Here is a 17,241-nt window from a genome sequence, read left to right as displayed (position 1 = left end):
CCGCCGAAGCGGGAGGGATACAACGCTACCCTACTGCCGCACGAAGCGGGAGGGAGCGCCGGCATAATTTAGTTACCAATCCAGCCACCGCCGAAACGGGGGGGAGAGGAATGCAGCAGCTCACTGTAACACAGAATCGTTTCAACTCGAGGAAAATCCAATTGGAAGAACTTGAACACAAAGTTCTCCTGACCAGGATCTGAAGAATACACTGGAACCTGAAATATAACCAGAACAACAAACAATACAGATATCTGGGGGGACTATGGATTGATCTGCTATGATTAATGGGTTATTAAGAAGGGTATGGAGTCCAGGTGTGCGGATGTTATAATGCCGTTGTATCGCTCCATGGTGCGACCGCACCTGGAGTATTGTGTTCAGTACTGGTCTCCGTATCTCAAAAAAGATATAGTAGAATTGGAAAAGGTACAGCGAAGGGCGACGAAAATGATAGTGGGGATGGGACGACTTTCCTATGAAGAGAGGCTGAGAAGGCTAGGGCTTTTCAGCTTGGAGAAGAGACGGCTGAGGGGAGATATGATAGAAGTGTATAAAATAATGAGTGGAATGGATCGGGTGGATGTGAAGCGACTGTTCACGCTATCCAAAAATACTAGGACTAGAGGGCATGAGTTGAAGCTACAGTGTGGTAAATTTAAAACGAATCGGAGAAAATTTTTCTTCACCCAACGTGTAATTAGACTCTGGAATTCATTGCCGGAGAACGTGGTACGGGCGGTTAGCTTGACGGAGTTTAAAAAGGGGTTAGATTCCTAAAGGACAAGTCCATAGACCGCTATTAAATGGACTGGAAAAATTCCTCATTTTTAGGTATAACTTGTCTGGAATGTTTTTACGTTTGGGGAGCGTGCCAGGTGCCCTTGACCTGGATTGGCCACTGTCGGTGACAGGATGCTGGGCTAGATGGACCTTTGGTCTTTCCCAGTATGGCACTACTTATGTACTTATGTACTTATGAAAGAAAATTATCAGGTATGATACATAATTTTACCTTCCATTTCATCAAGCAGATCAATCCATAGACTGCAGTACTCACCCAGGGCAGGACATGGAAATCCCTGAATGCAACACGGAAGCTCCAAACCGGGCCTCGGCCCAAGCAGCCACATCCAAGCGGTAATGCCGCGAGAAGGTATGAGCCGACGCCCAAGTTGCCGCTTTACAAATCTCTTCCAAGGAGACGGATCTGGACTCCGCCATCGATGCCGCTTGTGCTCTAGTAGAGTGGGCCTTCAGCTGAATAGGCGGAATCTTCCCCGCAGCCACATAAGCTGCTGCAATCGTCTCCTTGACCCACCGTGCCACGGTAGGTTTAGATGCCTGCAGACCCTTACGAGGGCCTGCGAACAGCACGAACAGGTGATCCGACTTCCGGAAGTCATTGGTCACTTCCAAGTATCTGATGATGACTCGTCTCACATCCAGACATTTGAGAGCAGGGTACTCTGGGTAATCCTCCCTGCGAAAGGAGGGTAGACAGAGCTGCTGACTCACATGGAAACGAGAAACAATCTTGGGCAGAAAGGAAGGCACTGGGCGAATCGACACTCCTGCCTCAGTGAACCGCAGGAACGGCTCTCGACACGAGAGTGCCTGGATCTCAGAGACTCTTCTGGCTGACGTGATGGCTACCAAAAAGACCGCTTTCAACGTCAGGTCCTTCAGCGATGCCCTCGACAAGGGCTCAAAGGACGGCTTCAGCAAGGCCTGAAGCACCAGATTGAGATTCCACGTAGGCACTATCGAGTGCAGAGGAGGGCGCAGGTGATTAACTCCTTTAAGAAAGCGCACCACATCTGGCTGTGACGCCAGGGAAGCGCCCTTCAGGCGGCTCCTGAAGCAAGCTAAAGCCGCCACTTGGACTTTCAGGGAACTGAGTGACAGGCCCTTCTCCAGACCCTCTTGCAGGAACGCCAACACTGCCGATATTGGAGCAGTGGAGGATGATAGAGAGCCTGCCTTGCACCACGATGTAAAGGTACGCCAAATCCTGGCGTCAGCAGTAGAAGTAGAGCGCTTCCTCACTCTCAGCATAGTGGCGATGACCTTGTCTGAGAAGCCCTTCTTCCTCAGCTGCTTCCGCTCAAGAGCCAGGCCGTAAGACCAAAGGGGGAGGGATCCTCCATCACCACGGGACCCCGATGTAAGAGGCCCCGCTCCGCTGGCAGCCTCAGAGGGCCGTCCACTGCGAGCCTGATTAAGTCCGCATACCAGGGACGTCTGGGCCAATCCGGACCCACCAGGATTACCCGGCCCGGATGCTTTGCCACCCGGCCTAGCACTCTGCCCATCATGGGCCAGGGCGGGAACACGTAGAGGAGCTCCTGTGTTGGCCACTGCTGGAGAAGAGCATCGACTCCCAGAGATCGAGGGTCCCGTCCTCTGCTGAAGAACCGCGGCACTTGACAGTTGGCCGAGGACGCCATCAGAACCAGGCTTGGCGGGCCCCAGCGCCTCGTGATGTCCAAGAACGCCTGAGCAGACAGCTGCTACTCTCCTGGATCCAGAGTATGGCGACTCAGAAAGTCTGCCTTGACATTCATGACTCCCGCAATGTGGGCCGCCGACAGCTGTTCCAGATTCGCTTCCGCCCACAGGCATAGCTTCATGGCCTCCTTGGCTAGAGGAGCGCTCCTGGTACCTCCCTGGCGATTGACATATGCATTGTCGGACAGGACCCGTACTGGCCTCAGCACCAGGACCGGGAGAAACTCCCGAAGCACCAACCGAATGGCTCGGAGTTCCAGGAGGTTGATAGTCTGTTTTGCCTCTGCAGGAGACCAGAGGCCCTGCGCTTTCCTCCCCAGGCAGTGGGCTCCCCAGCCCGTCAAGCAGGCGTCTGTCGTGACGACCACCTCACTTTGTGAGGGGCATTCCTGCGGACAGTTTGTCTGGCCTCAGCCACCAATCCAGCGCCTTGCGCACCGTTGGATCCAACGGAAGGCGTACAGTGTAATCCTCCGATACTGGAGTCCACCGCCGCAGCAGGGAGTGCTGTAGGGGTCTCATATGGGCCCTGGCCCAGGGCACTACTTCCATCGTGGCCGTCATGGAGCCCAGGAGCTGCACATAGTCCCAAGCTCGAAGAGTGGAGGCTGATAGGAACTGGTCCACCTGGGCCCGAAGCTTGCCGCTCTGGTTGTCCGGTAGGAACACTCTGCCCGCTAGGGTGTCGAATCGGACTCCCAAGTACTCCAGGGACTGAGTCGGGCGCAGCTGACTTTTCTCCCAGTTTATGACCCATCCCAGGGAGCTCAGAAGGGCAATCACCCTGTCCGTAGCCTTCCCACACTCTGCATAAGAGGGGGCCCGGATCAACCAGTCGCCAAGATAGGGATGGACTTGTACTCCTTCCTTGCGAAGGTAAGCTGCGATGACCACCATCACTTTGGAGAAGGTCTGCGGGGCAGTGGCCAACCCGAAAGGGAGGGCTCTGAACTGGAAGTGTCGGCCCAGGACTGCGAAGCGCAGGAAGCGCTGATGAGGAGGCCAGATGGGAATATGTAAGTAAGCTTCCTTGATGTCCAAGGATGCCTGGAATTCCCCTTTCTTCACCGCAGCTATTACGGAGCGGACAGTCTCCATCCGGAAGTGCCGGACCTTCAAGGCCCGATTGACTCCCTTGAGGTCGAGAATAGGTCGAACAGAGCCTTCTTTCTTTGGCACCACAAAGTAAATGGAGTAACGCCCCTTGCCAAGTTTATCTACTGGCACCGGGACCACCGCGCCCAGGCAGATCAGGTTGTTCAAAGTCTGCGGTACGGCAGCTGCTTTGACCTGGGACTTGCAGGGAGAGTTTACAAACCTGTCTCTCAAGGGCCGGCAGAACTCCAGCTTGTAGCCATCTCTGATGACTTCCAGAACCCAAGCGTCTGAAGTTACCCTGGTCCACTCGCCCAGGAATGGAGGACAACCTTCCTCCTATTTGCACTGGGCCATGGACCAGGTCCCCGTCATTGGGTACGCGACCCTGGGGGAGGGCTGGCGGACGAACCTCCGGGTCGGCGGTCCCTGCGAAAGGAATGCTGCTTGGGGGAGAAGTTCCGTTTGAAGGAAGCGGAGGCAGAGGAGCCCGACTTGCCCGGGCGGTACCGACGGGCTTCCTGGAACCGGCACTTGGAGGAACCAGGGCGAGCACTGCTGGCCCAAGTCCTGACCTCCGGCAACCTCTTGCCCTTGGACGTGCCGAGCTCCGTCATGATCTTGTCCAGCTCGTCCCCAAAGAGCAGCTTGCCTTTAAAAGGCAACTTGGCTAGGCGAGATTTAGAGGCATGGTCAGCCGACCAATGCTTAAGCCAGAGCCACCGCCGCACAGTGACCATCTGGGCCATACCTTTGGCCGAGGCTCTCAAAACATCATACAGTAAGTCTGCCAAGTAGGCCAAGCCCGACTCCAGGGTCGGCCATTCCGCCCTCCAGGAAGGATCCGAGGGGGAAGCCCGCTGCAAAACAGTCAGGCATGCCCTGGCCACATAGGAGCCGCAAACCGAGGCTTGCAGACTCAGGGCGGCCACCTCAAAGGACGACTTTAAGGCTGCCTCCATTCTCCTGTCCTGAGCGTCTTTCAGGGCAGTACCACCTTCCACCAGCAGTGCCGTTTTCTTAGTCACGGCAGTGATTAAGGAATCTACCGTGGGCCAGATAAAGGCTTCCCGTTCCCCCTCTGGCAGGGGGTACAGACGGGACATAGCCCTGGCTACTTTCAGGCTTGCTTCCGGGGCATCCCATTGCGCCGAAATTAAGGCCTGCATGGCTTCATGCACGTGGAAGGTTCTAGGCGGGCGCTTCGTTCCCAGCATAATGGCGGAGCCAGCCGAGGCTGAGAGCGGGCCTTCCTCCGGAGAGGCAATTTTCAAAATGCTCAAGGCCTGCCCTAGCAGGTTAGGCAAATCCTCCGAGCGAAAAAGGCGCGCTGCGGAGGGGGTCATCTGCTCCATCTGAGCGAGGGTCAGTCTCTTCCATAGAGTCCGCAAAGGATCTCTGGGAGAACTCAGACACGCTGCCGTCATCCACATCCGAGGAGACCGAGTCACCTAGTGGCTGAAAATCCACCCGAGGGCGTTTGAGCACAGAGGCCTCCTCACTCTTATCAGACAAGGGAGCGGGGGCAGCGTTCTGCATAAGAAAGGCCTGATGCAGCAGCAAAATGAACTCAGGGGAGAAACCCCCTAGCCTGTGCATTTCTGCAGCTTGCGCCGCGGCCCTAGAGGCGCTCTCAACCTGCGATCCCAAGATCGGAGGAGAGGCGCGATGCGCGTCCAAAATGGCGTCCGGCGCGAAACTCCGAGAAGGAGCCGCGCGGGAAGAAGGGCGTTTTAATTTCGCTGACTTCTTACTGTCGCCCGATTGAAGGGCGACCAAGCTGTTAACGTCTCCCATCTCGAGGGCGGCCCAAGAAGAAGCCGACTGAGCCGCGTGGCCGGTCACGACCAGGAGGGTGGCCAGCGCCGGAGGAAAAACCGGTGAACTCTCCCAGCTCCAAAAGGGCGCCCAAAAAGGGCGACTCTACCTTCGAGCCCCCCGCTTCCCCGGTAGGCGCGCGAACGCGTTCCGGGGAGCGTCTTTTCGCGCCCTTGCCATCCGAGGCCATAGCCACGTGGAGACCGTTCAGGGAACCCCCTGTCCGCTAGTAAAAGGTAAAAATTACCTGCTTCTTGCTCCGAGCTGCGACGACTTGTTCCAGTGAGCAGCTGCAAATGGACGTCCTTTTTGAACGTTTAAAAAAAATATATATATTTTTTTTTAACAGAGCCAGCGGGAGGGGGGAGAAAAGGAGGGACCTGGCACCACCAGGTTTGCACTTGCTCACGAAGAGCCCTCAACCCCAGGTACTCAACAAAACCTAAACAATTAGGCTTGGAGACCTAGCCAGAGCTGCTGCTGTGCGACCACACACCTGCTGAGATAGAGAACATACTGAGGAGTTTCCAGCAGCACATGACCACATATAGGGAGGCAAAAGATTGCTCTCTATCTCCACCTGCTGGTAGATGGACACAACCCACCAGTCTATGGATTGATCTGCTTGATGAAATGGAAGGAGGCAATTTCAATACAGATATTTACAAACATAACTGTTAATAACAAATAGGTACTAGCATTTTAGAATGACCCAATCAACAAGTTTACAAAACATTAGAAAGAAAACTAAATTAAAATGTTTGTTCAGTCTGTAAAATGTCTTGCTAAACAAAATCACATTGACAGAACCGTACCTTTCATGTTAGCATTCATGCCTCCTCCAGAAGACCCATGTGAATGACCATGTCCATGCCCGTGGTCACTGTGGGAATGTCCATGTCCGTGGCTGTGCCCGTGGTCATGTGACTGACAGCTTCCTCGGGAAGCCCCATGTGAGTGGGAGTGGGCATGACTAAAGGCACAGATACCAACAAGGTTGACTAGCAGCCCTCCAACGGAGACTGGCTATCAAAAAGAAGGAAAAATATTTTGACAGGCACCCTTAGGGACTATTTATTAAGAAACAGCTAAGCAGTATTATCTAGGATTAACCTCTTATAATCCATATGAACTGCAGATAAAAGCAAAAGCAGCGAGATTTATGCACATAAAATTAACATCAGTCTTAAAATGCCTTTTTTCTCTGATCCTCACAATAAACAGTAACATGCCACAACCTGTAAATTGTACAACTCAATGAGGCACTTAGCTGTCCAAGAGTGTAAAATAACTCTCACATTAAAAAACATAAGTTACTTCTCTGCAATTTAGAGGCTTGCTTCATGTGCTACCCACTTACTACCAAGTCTGGAGCACTGCAGAGGAGGGAAAATTATGTTTTCATCTAACAGGTCAAGTCTCAGTGCATGGAAGTTTTTAATTTAAACCTTATTTTTTTTGAAGAGTATATAGCCCTGTATCTTAAAATTATACATTCTTTGTATTCTTTGACAATATAGATACTTAGAAATTGTTCTGAATTGTTCAAGTATCTTAACAATTCTAGGCAGCCTCTGTCATGATCATTTGGAATATGATAAGGAAGAGGCCAAAGCGAGAGTGATGCTAAGCTGCAGAGAGAGGCATAACCAGCAGATGGTGTTAATGCTCCTGAACAGGTCATTGGTGAGGTCCAACACTGTCCTAATATTGCCTCCACTTTGTCTATATTCTTTCAGAAGCACCAAACAATTTTATTTTCCTTCTTCTATTTGTGAAACTGTTTCACACATAAGACTTTGTAAACTTATGCCACAGACACACTGCTCATAAATCTTGCCCTTGGCATCTCAGGTTGTTTGTAGCAGAGGCAATAGCAAGTGAAATTAACCTGCCTAGCTTCCCTGGTTCTCAGCCCACTGCTCCAAAGTTGCCAAATTCGAGGCAGACTGAAACCGAATCCAAAACTGGCCCAGCCCCCTGACCAGGAACAGTCACCACTCCCTCCCTCCAACTTCTCCACTGCCGCCATCTATCCTCCCCCTGGGCCCAACTGTAGGTTGCCGCTGCCATGGCCACCAGCCCCCCCCACTCGGGCCTACCTTATCACCTGGTGGTCTAGTGGCTAGTCAGGGCAGGATCGATTCTCAGTCACTCCTGTCCATCCCGTGTCCTCAGTCAAAATGGCTGCTGCAACTTCTAGCAGTAGTCTTGGTAGCCATTCTCAGATGAGCGACTGCTCTAAACTCAAAATGGCTGTCACAACCTCCAGTGGTAGTCTCATGAGGTGATAAGGTAGGCCAGGGGACGGGGCAGGGGGGAGGTACTTTGACATACGGGTGGGCCCAAGAACACACATCAGCGTTGTCCTATGGGTATGTCTGGGGGGGACACAGAAGAAAGTTTCAGTTATAGCTGAAAATGTACCACCATTTTCGGCCAAATGCGGATTTTGGGCCGTTTTAGCGCTGAAGCAGAAACTGAAACCAAAATTCAGTTGACCTCTATTGCAAGTTACCCAGTTCCAGAAGAGAGACATTTTGGGCAGTCCTGTTTTTGGACATTATATCCCAGTTTAGTGTGCTATTTGTGGTCCTTGATACTACCAATTGAAATCACTTCGGGTCCCATAATGTACCAAGATAGGGTTGGCAGAAATCTGGGATGGGTCTAGAATTTTCCTCCTGGAACTCAGTAGCTCTCTAGCTCTAACAACAGAGTCACTTCACTCAAGGCATGTGTTTGTGTAGTCCCCATATTCACTCACAAACTATTACTGCTATGAAATTAGACTCTGTAGTTTTCCCTGCTATTTCTTGAGAGGTGAAATGTAATGGTTGGGGGAGGGGGCAGTGGTGAAGTAAATCAGGAGTCGTCGTCCATGGTAGAGGGGCCTACAGTAAATCTGTTTGCCTAGGGCTTGATATAGTGTTAATCCGGCCCTGGCTGTGAATTGGTAGAACTGGGGTAATACTAGGAAATACTTTTCCATGGAGAGGTTGTGGATGTCTGGAATACCCTCCCAGGAGAATTAGTGATGGAATTCAAAAATGCATGGGATAAACACAAAAGATTCCTATATAGAAAGAGCATGAAATAAAAGCAAAATTAAATGGACCTTCCATGCTCTAGAATTTACTTCCACTGGGGCTAAGTATAACTCGAGACTACCTCTACTTAAGGAAGCAGGTGAAAGGCTGGCTCTTCTCCCAAACCTTTAATACACAGGGTGACTGACTATACACACATTCTGCACCTGGACTAGTTTCCTACACACACTGTAACTTAGATCAATTCTTTATCTCTTGCTTAACTATATAATGCTTGCCTTGATTTTAACTAACCATCAAATTATCCCAATTGACTCTGTACCACACATCTTGTTCACATCATATATCTGCTCTTGCTCCCTCAGCTATATGGTAAACCATATTGTAGAAACTTTTTAGCATCATATCTATTTTAGTTGAATGTTCTAATGCATGCTTATTAGGTGTGTATCATCAGTATTATGCTAACAATGTATTATATCTCTGGTATTTGAATTCCAGTGCCATTAAATGTGTATATTTTTGATACTGTTTCACGTAGTTATATTATTAGATTTCAATTTACTGGTTTCAAGTTTACCTCATTTATTGTATTTATGTTTATTCCTGGTTATTTTACTACTAGTAAAAAAAGGCCCGTTTCTCACACAAATGAAGCGGGTGCTAACAAGGTGATCATGTAATGGCGATTATGTTTTTAAAGGAACCGTTAGGAGAAATGTTCTTTTATGATAAGTAATAATTGGGAAGGGTGTATAATGAGTAATATACTCCAGGGGTATGAGATACGGATTGTTTTATCTATGTTTTTATCTTTCTTTTTTGTGATTTTTATTTACAGTATTTTTTAAAAGATAAAGAATACGCAGACTCCATCCACGTCCAGCATTTCTCCTCTCTTCTCTCCCCTCAATCCATATCCAGCATTTCTCCTCTCTTCCCTCCCCTCCCATCCATATGCATCTCCTTCCTGACTTCCCTCCCCTCCATCCATCCATGTCCAGCAACTCTCCATTCTCCCCTGCCCTCTCCTCCATGCATCCATATCCAGCAAATTTGCTCTCTCCTTTGCCCCCTCCATCCATCCATGTCCAGCAATTCTCCTCTCTCCCCTGCCCTCCCCTCCAGCGACCTCTTCTCTTGCCCTGCCCTTCCATCCATGTCCAGCGATTCTCCATGCCCTCCCTCAGCTTCCCGACAGCCCTCCTCTCCGTTCCTCCCCCCCCCCCCCGTGTGTTTAACCCTTTTACTTTCAGGCGTAGCGATGGCAGTGAAGAGGACAACACAGCTTGTCCCTACCCTCACACAGAGTCCCGCCCTCACTGAAACAGGAAATGCATCATCGCAGAAGGCGGAACACTGTGTAAGGGAAGGAAGAAGCTGGAGGCGAGCCCGCTGTGTTGTCTTCACTGCCATCGCTACGCCTGAAAGCAAAAGGGTTCAACACGCGGAAGGGGGGGGGGGGGAACGGATAGTGGTCACGAATAGTGCAAATTGTCATTGGCTAATCCACTCTCAAAAGAATTGAGCAAACCTGCTGATTGAATAGTCAACCCATATCTTTTATGGATGAGAACAGAGTGTGGAGCATGGAGGGGGGAAAAAAAAAAGCATTTGATACCCCCAGCCTTGTATGGAATGGGGGGGGGGGGGGAGAGGGTGCAGACAGTTGAAGATCTGGATAAGTGGCTGGGTCAAGTGCTTTAATGGCAGTGCCAGTTAAACGAAAAGATGGCATTTATACAGGGACTTCTACAGTATGCATGCATTTATAACTTAATTCTGGAAAAGAATCTGAAAGTTAGCAGCTTTTAGGTATTGCTATTCTGTGACTGAGGCTAGCCCACCCTGTAAACAGGCATAGGTTTAGAGGATTCTTAACTTATAGATCCTACAAAGAGAAATTCTGAGGTTCCCTGTCAGATTCTTAGAAGGCTCAATATGGGGTCCCACAGGAATCCTCACTATCTCCAACTTTAATCAATATACTTATGAGATCCTTAGGTAAGGTCCTTGTGAAACCTGGATATAAAAAGTTTATATGCGAATGATATTATGGTTTTACTTCCTACATTGCTAGATTACTAGATTACTGGATAATTGGATCTGCAGCAACGAAACTAAATAAAAGAAAAAACTAAATTTTTATTGGTCAGCCTGATAATATTTGAGACAGGTCTAAAAATATAGCCAAGTTATTTAGCTTTAGCAGCTGCTCTCCGAGGACAGCAGGCATATATTTTCACATATGGGTAATGTCATCCACGGAGTCCGGTGAGGACACTGCCAAGTGCACTGTCACTTTAAATCTCTGAGGCAGTGTCCCCACTGCACTGCTCGAGCGTGGGACCAGCAGTACAGTGATAAAGCTAAGAAGACAACTCCAAGGGGAGGCGGGAGGGATGTGAGAAATTGAATATATGCCTGCTGTCCTTGGAGAACACCTGCTACAGGTAACTAGCTTAGCTTTCTCCGAGGACAAGCACACATAATATTCTCACATACGGGACTCAACACCTGCTACAGGTAACTAGCTTAGCTTTCTCCGAGGACAAGCAGACATAATATTCTCACATACGGGACTCACCAGATATCAGGCTCTCAGAAGAAATGAATTTTGCAGCTTAGGTGATAGTGAGCCTGGTGGGGAAAAAAAAGGCCAGAGGGCAGAGCTGACTTTTAAGTAGTAAAAAGATTCTGCAGGACAGTTTGTCCAAACTGGCTATCCCACCTAGAACGCTGCTCCAGACAGTACTGAGCAGTGAAGGTGTGGATAGAAGACCATGTAGCTGCCTTGCGAATGTCTTCAATGGAGACAGAGTGGAAATGGGCTACTGAAGCCGCCGTGGCTTTTATATTGTGAACAGTGATGTGGCCCTGCAGGATCCGTCCAACCTGTGCATATGTATGATACACAGTCAGCCAATCAAGTTGAGAGTGTATGCATGGTGATGGGAATTCCTAATTTGTTAGGGTCAAAAGACAAAAAGCCGATAGGACTTCCTAACAGGTTTAGTAAATTCTAGATAGTATGCTAGAGCATGTTTACAGTGCTGCATCTCCAGGATGAGAATGTGGCTTAAGGAAGAAGACAGGAAGTACAATGGTCTGATTTAGGTGGAACTCTGATATCACTTTAGAGAGGAATTCTGGGTGGGTATGAGTGGGTTCGAAGCACAACCCTGTCGTGGCAAAAAATAAGAGCTATTAAAGAACAGATATGTGAGGAACTTCAGAGAACAAGAATGAAATGGTTCAAAAGGAGGTTTCATAAGACCTATGAGGATGACATTGAGATCCCAAATCACAGGCGGTGGTTTGGCATGAAATAAACCTTTCATGAATCAGGGGTTGAAAAGAAACTGGTTTATTATTAACTTTGAAGTGAAACGCACTAATGGCGCTCAAAGCACTCTGAGTTAGTTTTGAGGCCAGAATTTGAAAGATGGAGATAGTACTCCATAAAGGTAGGAAGAGAGAATGTAAGAGGGTCAAGTGCTCTGGCTGCACACCAGAGGGAAAATATCTTCCACTTGAACTGGTAACATTTTTGTGTAGATATTTTCCTAGAGGCTAGACTTCCTTCAGGAAAGTTTAAGAAACGTAATTGTATGTTGTCAGGAATCTAGCCATCAGGGGTAGAGAGCAAGGGTCTGGATGGAGAAGGGAGCCCTCATTCTGTTTTATAAGTACATAAGTATTGCCATACTGGGACAGACCAAAGGTCCATCAAGCCCAGCATCCTGTTTCCAACAGTAGTCAATCCAGGTTACAAATACCCGACAAGATCCCAAAAAAGTACAAAACATTTTATACTGCTTATCCCAGAAATAACAAAAAATATACACAGAGTGTATAAATGCAAATGAAATAGCCACAAGGGCTATGATGATAAACTAAGGCGAGGTAGAGTCTCATATATTGTACACGATAATGTTTCTCTCACTTATCAAGTGGATTGCTTATTCGTGTTTGTTTCTTAATCATTGACTCAGCCTCCACCATCCTAAATCTACAAACAAAATCACATGTGGCTAATAACTTTTTAACTTTTAACACCAAAGTTAAAAAGTTATTAGCCACATGTGATTTTGTTTGTAGATTTAGGATGGTGGAGGCTGAGTCAATGATTAAGAAACAAACACGAATAAGCGATCCACTTGATAAGTGAGACAAACACTATCGTGTACAATATATGAGACTCTACCTCGCCTTAGTTTATCGTCATAGCCCTTGCGGTTATTTCATTTGCATTTATACACTCTGTGTATATTTTTTGTTATTTTGTGTAATCGGACAGAGTGACGGTCTGCAATTGTTTGACAGTATCCCAGAAATAAGCAGTGGAGTTTCCACAAGTCCATTTTAATAATGGTCTATGGACTTTTCCTTTAGAAAGCTGTCCAAACTTTTTTAAAACCCCACTAAGCTAATCGCCTTTACCACATTCTCTGGCAACGAATTCCAGAGTTTAATTACACGTTGAGTGAAGAAACATTTTCTCCAATTCATTTTAAATTTACTACTTTCTAGCTTCATTGCATGCCCCCTAGTCCTAGTACTTTTGGAAAGTGTAAAGAAGCGATTCACATCTACCCGTTCCACTCCACTCATTATTTTATAGACCTAAGCTCAGTGGTTCTCTTGATTATCATCTCTCTGGATGATAATTCTAGGAGGAGAGCAAACTAGATTTGATGAGGCCAGTAGGGAGCTATTAGAATCATAGTCCTTGATCTCAATGTAGTTTGAGAAGAGTGTGGGAAAGGTATATAGATTAGAAGGTCTGCCACTCCCCAGTCGAGCAAGAACATAACTGGGGCTTTACAGCTGGGTGTATATATATATATATATATATATATATATATATATATCCTGGAACAAAAGCGGGGAAGCTTGTTGTTCTGAGGAGAAACTAAGAGATCTATCACTGGGCCCCCCCCACTGCTGGAATATTTGACGAATTACAGAGATGCTGAGGGACCATTCACGAGGCTGCACGACTCTGCTCAATTTGTCTGCTGCAGCATTCTGTTTGCTAGAAAGGTAAACAGGTCTCACAGAGATGTTTTGAGAAGCTGCCCAAGTCCATATCTGTATGGCTTGCCAACAGAGGTGGTTAAGAACCTGTTTCCTCTTATTTGTTCAGTTAAATGCAACCTGGTTGTCTGTGTGAACGAGTATTACCCGACTGAGAATGTGGTCTTGAAAAGTCATGAGAGCATTCCAGACTGCCTGCAATTCCAGCAGATTGATATGATGTTTCTCCTGTAGGGTGTAACAAAAGAGAGGGAACAAAGTACAAACTAAAGTCCAAACAAAAAAAAAAACAGCACCACGGGCCTTTAAAAATGGAACACAGTTCTTTAATGAATGAGCCTTGACAATATATATATTCCTCTACAATGGATCCATTTTGATACAGAAAGTGAAAGTGCCTTGGTGCTTTGTAGCTTTTACTACATGAGACGTGGGGTAAGGAATAATATATTGTAGAGGAATATATTCGAGTTATTTCCCCAAGTTTTCCACGTCATCACTGTGACCCCTGACGCAGGTGCTAGTCACCGAAACACGGCCCGTGTCGGGTCTTTTTGTCAAGGCTCATTCATTAAAGAACTGTGTTCCATTTTTAAAGGCCCGTGGTGCTGTTTCTCCTGTAGGGACCAGGAACCTTGTGGGTGGAGTCCATCATGGTGAGCGCCCCAACCTACCATGAAGGCATCCGTAGTGAGAAGGCTGAAAGGGAAGACCCTGGGTGAGATTCTGGGAACACTATCCACCACTGTAAATAGTGGTGCAACTGTGGAGTGACTCGAATTTGAGCTGAGAGGAGGGCGCCACTGAGGATCTCAGAAGTGGAGGCAAGTCAACTGTGCAACAGACTGTTGAAGTTGGAGGAGCATCTAACAAGCAGATACTCAGGTGAGTTTGAAGACCTGAGTGGAAAAAGTCGGCATGTTGTGCGCTCTTTGTTGAGGAAGGAAGGCTTGGCCTTGAGTAGTATAAAGGAAAGCCCCTATGAACTCTGTCTGAACGAGTTGAAAATGCGATTTTGAATAATTGATCACAAATCTGTTGCGTTCTAGGAGCCTTATGGCAGATTGAGTGGAGGTGTATGCTGATTCCTGGGAGTCTGACTTGATTAACCAATCATCCAGGTAGGGGAAGATGTGGATGCCCCACTTCTGAAGCGTTGCAACTACCACTATGAGACACTTTGTGAAGACTTTGAGGAGCTGAAGCCATGCCAAATGGTAAGATCTTGTACTGTTAGTGCAGAATCCCACAGTGGAACTCTCTGTGTGCAGGGATAATAGGTATGTGCATGTAAGCCTCCTTGAGATCTAGAGGGAAAGTCAATCGAGTTGTATCATGGGAAGTAGGGAACCCAGGGAAACCATGAAAAAGCTTTCTTTGGGTAGAAACTTGTTTAAGTCTCACAGATTGAGAATTGGACGTGCCTCCCCCCCCCCCCCCCAATCATTTTTTGGTATGAGAAAGTATCTGGAATAGAACCTTTGAGCCCTGTCTGGCCAGCTAACTGGTTCTACTGCATTCTGCTGGAGGAGGGCTGAGAGCTCCTCTCAAAGTAATTTCATTTCGAGGGAGCTGAAATGAGACTTTCTTGGTGGATGACTGGAAGGTCTTCTTTCCCAATGCAGAGAATAGCCATGCTGAATGGTATGCAGCATCCAACAGTCGGATGTTAAGAGAGGCCACCTCTGTTAAAAGATGTCCTCCTCCGACTGGTAGGTTGCTTGGCACAGTCAACTGTATGGTGGCAATACTCTCTACGAAGGAGTCAAAAGTTTGTTGGCTGTTTAGATCGAGAGGGTGTTTGGGATTTTTGACCCCACTGCTGCCTTGGACATGAGCATTGGGGCATAGTCCTTGAAGGTGGAGGAGTAGGAATGTAATGACACTTAGACATACAGTAACTGAAGTGTCAATAACATCCTGCAAATCTTCTAAAAGAAGCAGAAGATCTGGATACAGTTTTTATAGTATCTATGCTTTTTAGGTCGTTCCATAAGACTCCAAAAAGCCTAAATTATCAAAATAACCACAACAGATAATTCAATATAACTGCGTATCCAAAAACAGTTCTGCTGTATTATATCTATATATACTATGACTTTCTCAGGTTTAGCAGACCTTCAGAGGTGAACTTCCATTGAGTAAAATATTTCATGATTATATTGAAGAATAAAGGGGATTGCCTTGATAAAGTTTGAAGCGAAACACATGTTGGCAGAGCTCCCCTTATGGAAGACATTTGAAATAAGTACTTACTTTTGATAAAGCGAATGCTACATACCTGTAGAAGGTATTCTCCGAGGACAGCAGGCTGATTGTTCTCACTGATGGGTGACGTCCACGGCAGCCCCTCCAATCGGAAACTTCACTAGCAAAGTCCTTTGCTAGCCCTCGCGCGCCCGCGCGCACCGCGCATGCGCGGCCGTCTTCCCGCCCGAAACCGGCTCGAGCCGGCCAGTCCAGTATGTAGCAAGACAATACACTTCAAGGGAAGACACAACTCCAAAGGGGAGGCGGGTGGGTTTGTGAGAACAATCAGCCTGCTGTCCTCGGAGAATACCTTCTACAGGTATGTAGCATTCGCTTTCTCCGAGGACAAGCAGGCTGCTTGTTCTCACTGATGGGGTATCCCTAGCCCCCAGGCTCACTCAAAACAACAACATTGGTCAATTGGGCCTCGCAACGGCGAGGACATAACTGAGATTGACCTAAAAAAATTTACCAACTAACTGAGAGTGTAGCCTGGAACAGAACAAACAGGGCCCTCGGGGGGTGGAGTTGGATCCTAAAGCCCAAACAGGTTCTGAAGAACTGACTGCCCGAACCGACTGTCACGTCGGGTATCCTGCTGCAGGCAGTAATGAGATGTGAATGTGTGGACAGATGACCACGTCGCAGCTTTGCAAATTTCCTCCATGGTGGCTGACTTCAAGTGGGCTACCGACGCTGCCATGGCTCTAACATTATGAGCCGTGACATGACCCTCAAGAGCCAGCCCAGCCTGGGCGTAAGTGAAGGAAATGCAATCTGCTAGCCAATTGGATATGGTGCGTTTCCCTACAGCCACTCCCCTCTTGTTGGGATCAAAAGAAACAAACAATTGGGCGGACTGTCTGTGGGGCTGTGTCCGCTCCAGATAGAAGGCCAATGCTCTCTTGCAGTCCAATGTGTGCAGCTGACGTTCAGCAGGGCAGGAATGAGGACGGGGAAAGAATGTTGGCAAGACAATTGACTGGTTCAGATGGAACTCCGACACAACCTTTGGCAGAAACTTAGGGTGAGTGCGGAGGACTACTCTGTTGTGATGAAATTTGGTGTAAGGGGCCTGGGCTACCAGGGCCTGAAGCTCACTGACTCTACGAGCCGAGGTAACTGCCACCAAGAAAATGACCTTCCAGGTCAAGTACTTCGGATGGCAGGAATTCAGTGGCTCGAAAGGAGGTTTCATCAGCTGGGTGAGAACGACATTGAGATCCCATGACACTGTAGGAGGCTTGACAGGGGGCTTTGACAAAAGCAAACCTCTCATGAAGCGAACAACTAAAGGCTGTCCTGAGATCGGCTTACCTTCCACTTGGTAATGGTATGCACTGATTGCACTAAGGTGAACCCTTACGGAGTTGGTCTTCAGACCAGACTCAGACAAGTGGAGAAGGTATTCAAGCAGGGTCTGTGTAGGACAAGAGCGAGGATCTAGGGCCTTGCTGTCACACCAGACGGCAAACCT

General features: G+C 48.0%; 1 protein-coding gene across 1 annotated transcript in view; it reads right to left on the bottom strand.

Annotated features, from left to right (window-relative positions):
- Positions 1–17,241, bottom strand: part of SLC30A5 (solute carrier family 30 member 5) — a 165,811-nt gene that overhangs the window by 24,968 nt on the left and 123,602 nt on the right. Inside the window, exon 13 of the mRNA XM_030193218.1 lies at positions 6,240–6,450. Coding sequence (XP_030049078.1) covers positions 6,240–6,450 — 211 coding nt within the window. The remainder of the gene's footprint in view (positions 1–6,239; positions 6,451–17,241) is intronic.

Source organism: Microcaecilia unicolor, chromosome 2 (genome assembly GCF_901765095.1).
Source record: "Microcaecilia unicolor chromosome 2, aMicUni1.1, whole genome shotgun sequence".
Classification (NCBI taxonomy): Eukaryota; Metazoa; Chordata; class Amphibia; order Gymnophiona; family Siphonopidae; genus Microcaecilia; species Microcaecilia unicolor.
The sequence above is the reverse complement of the archived record's forward strand: the minus strand, read 5'-3'. Positions and strand labels throughout refer to the sequence as shown.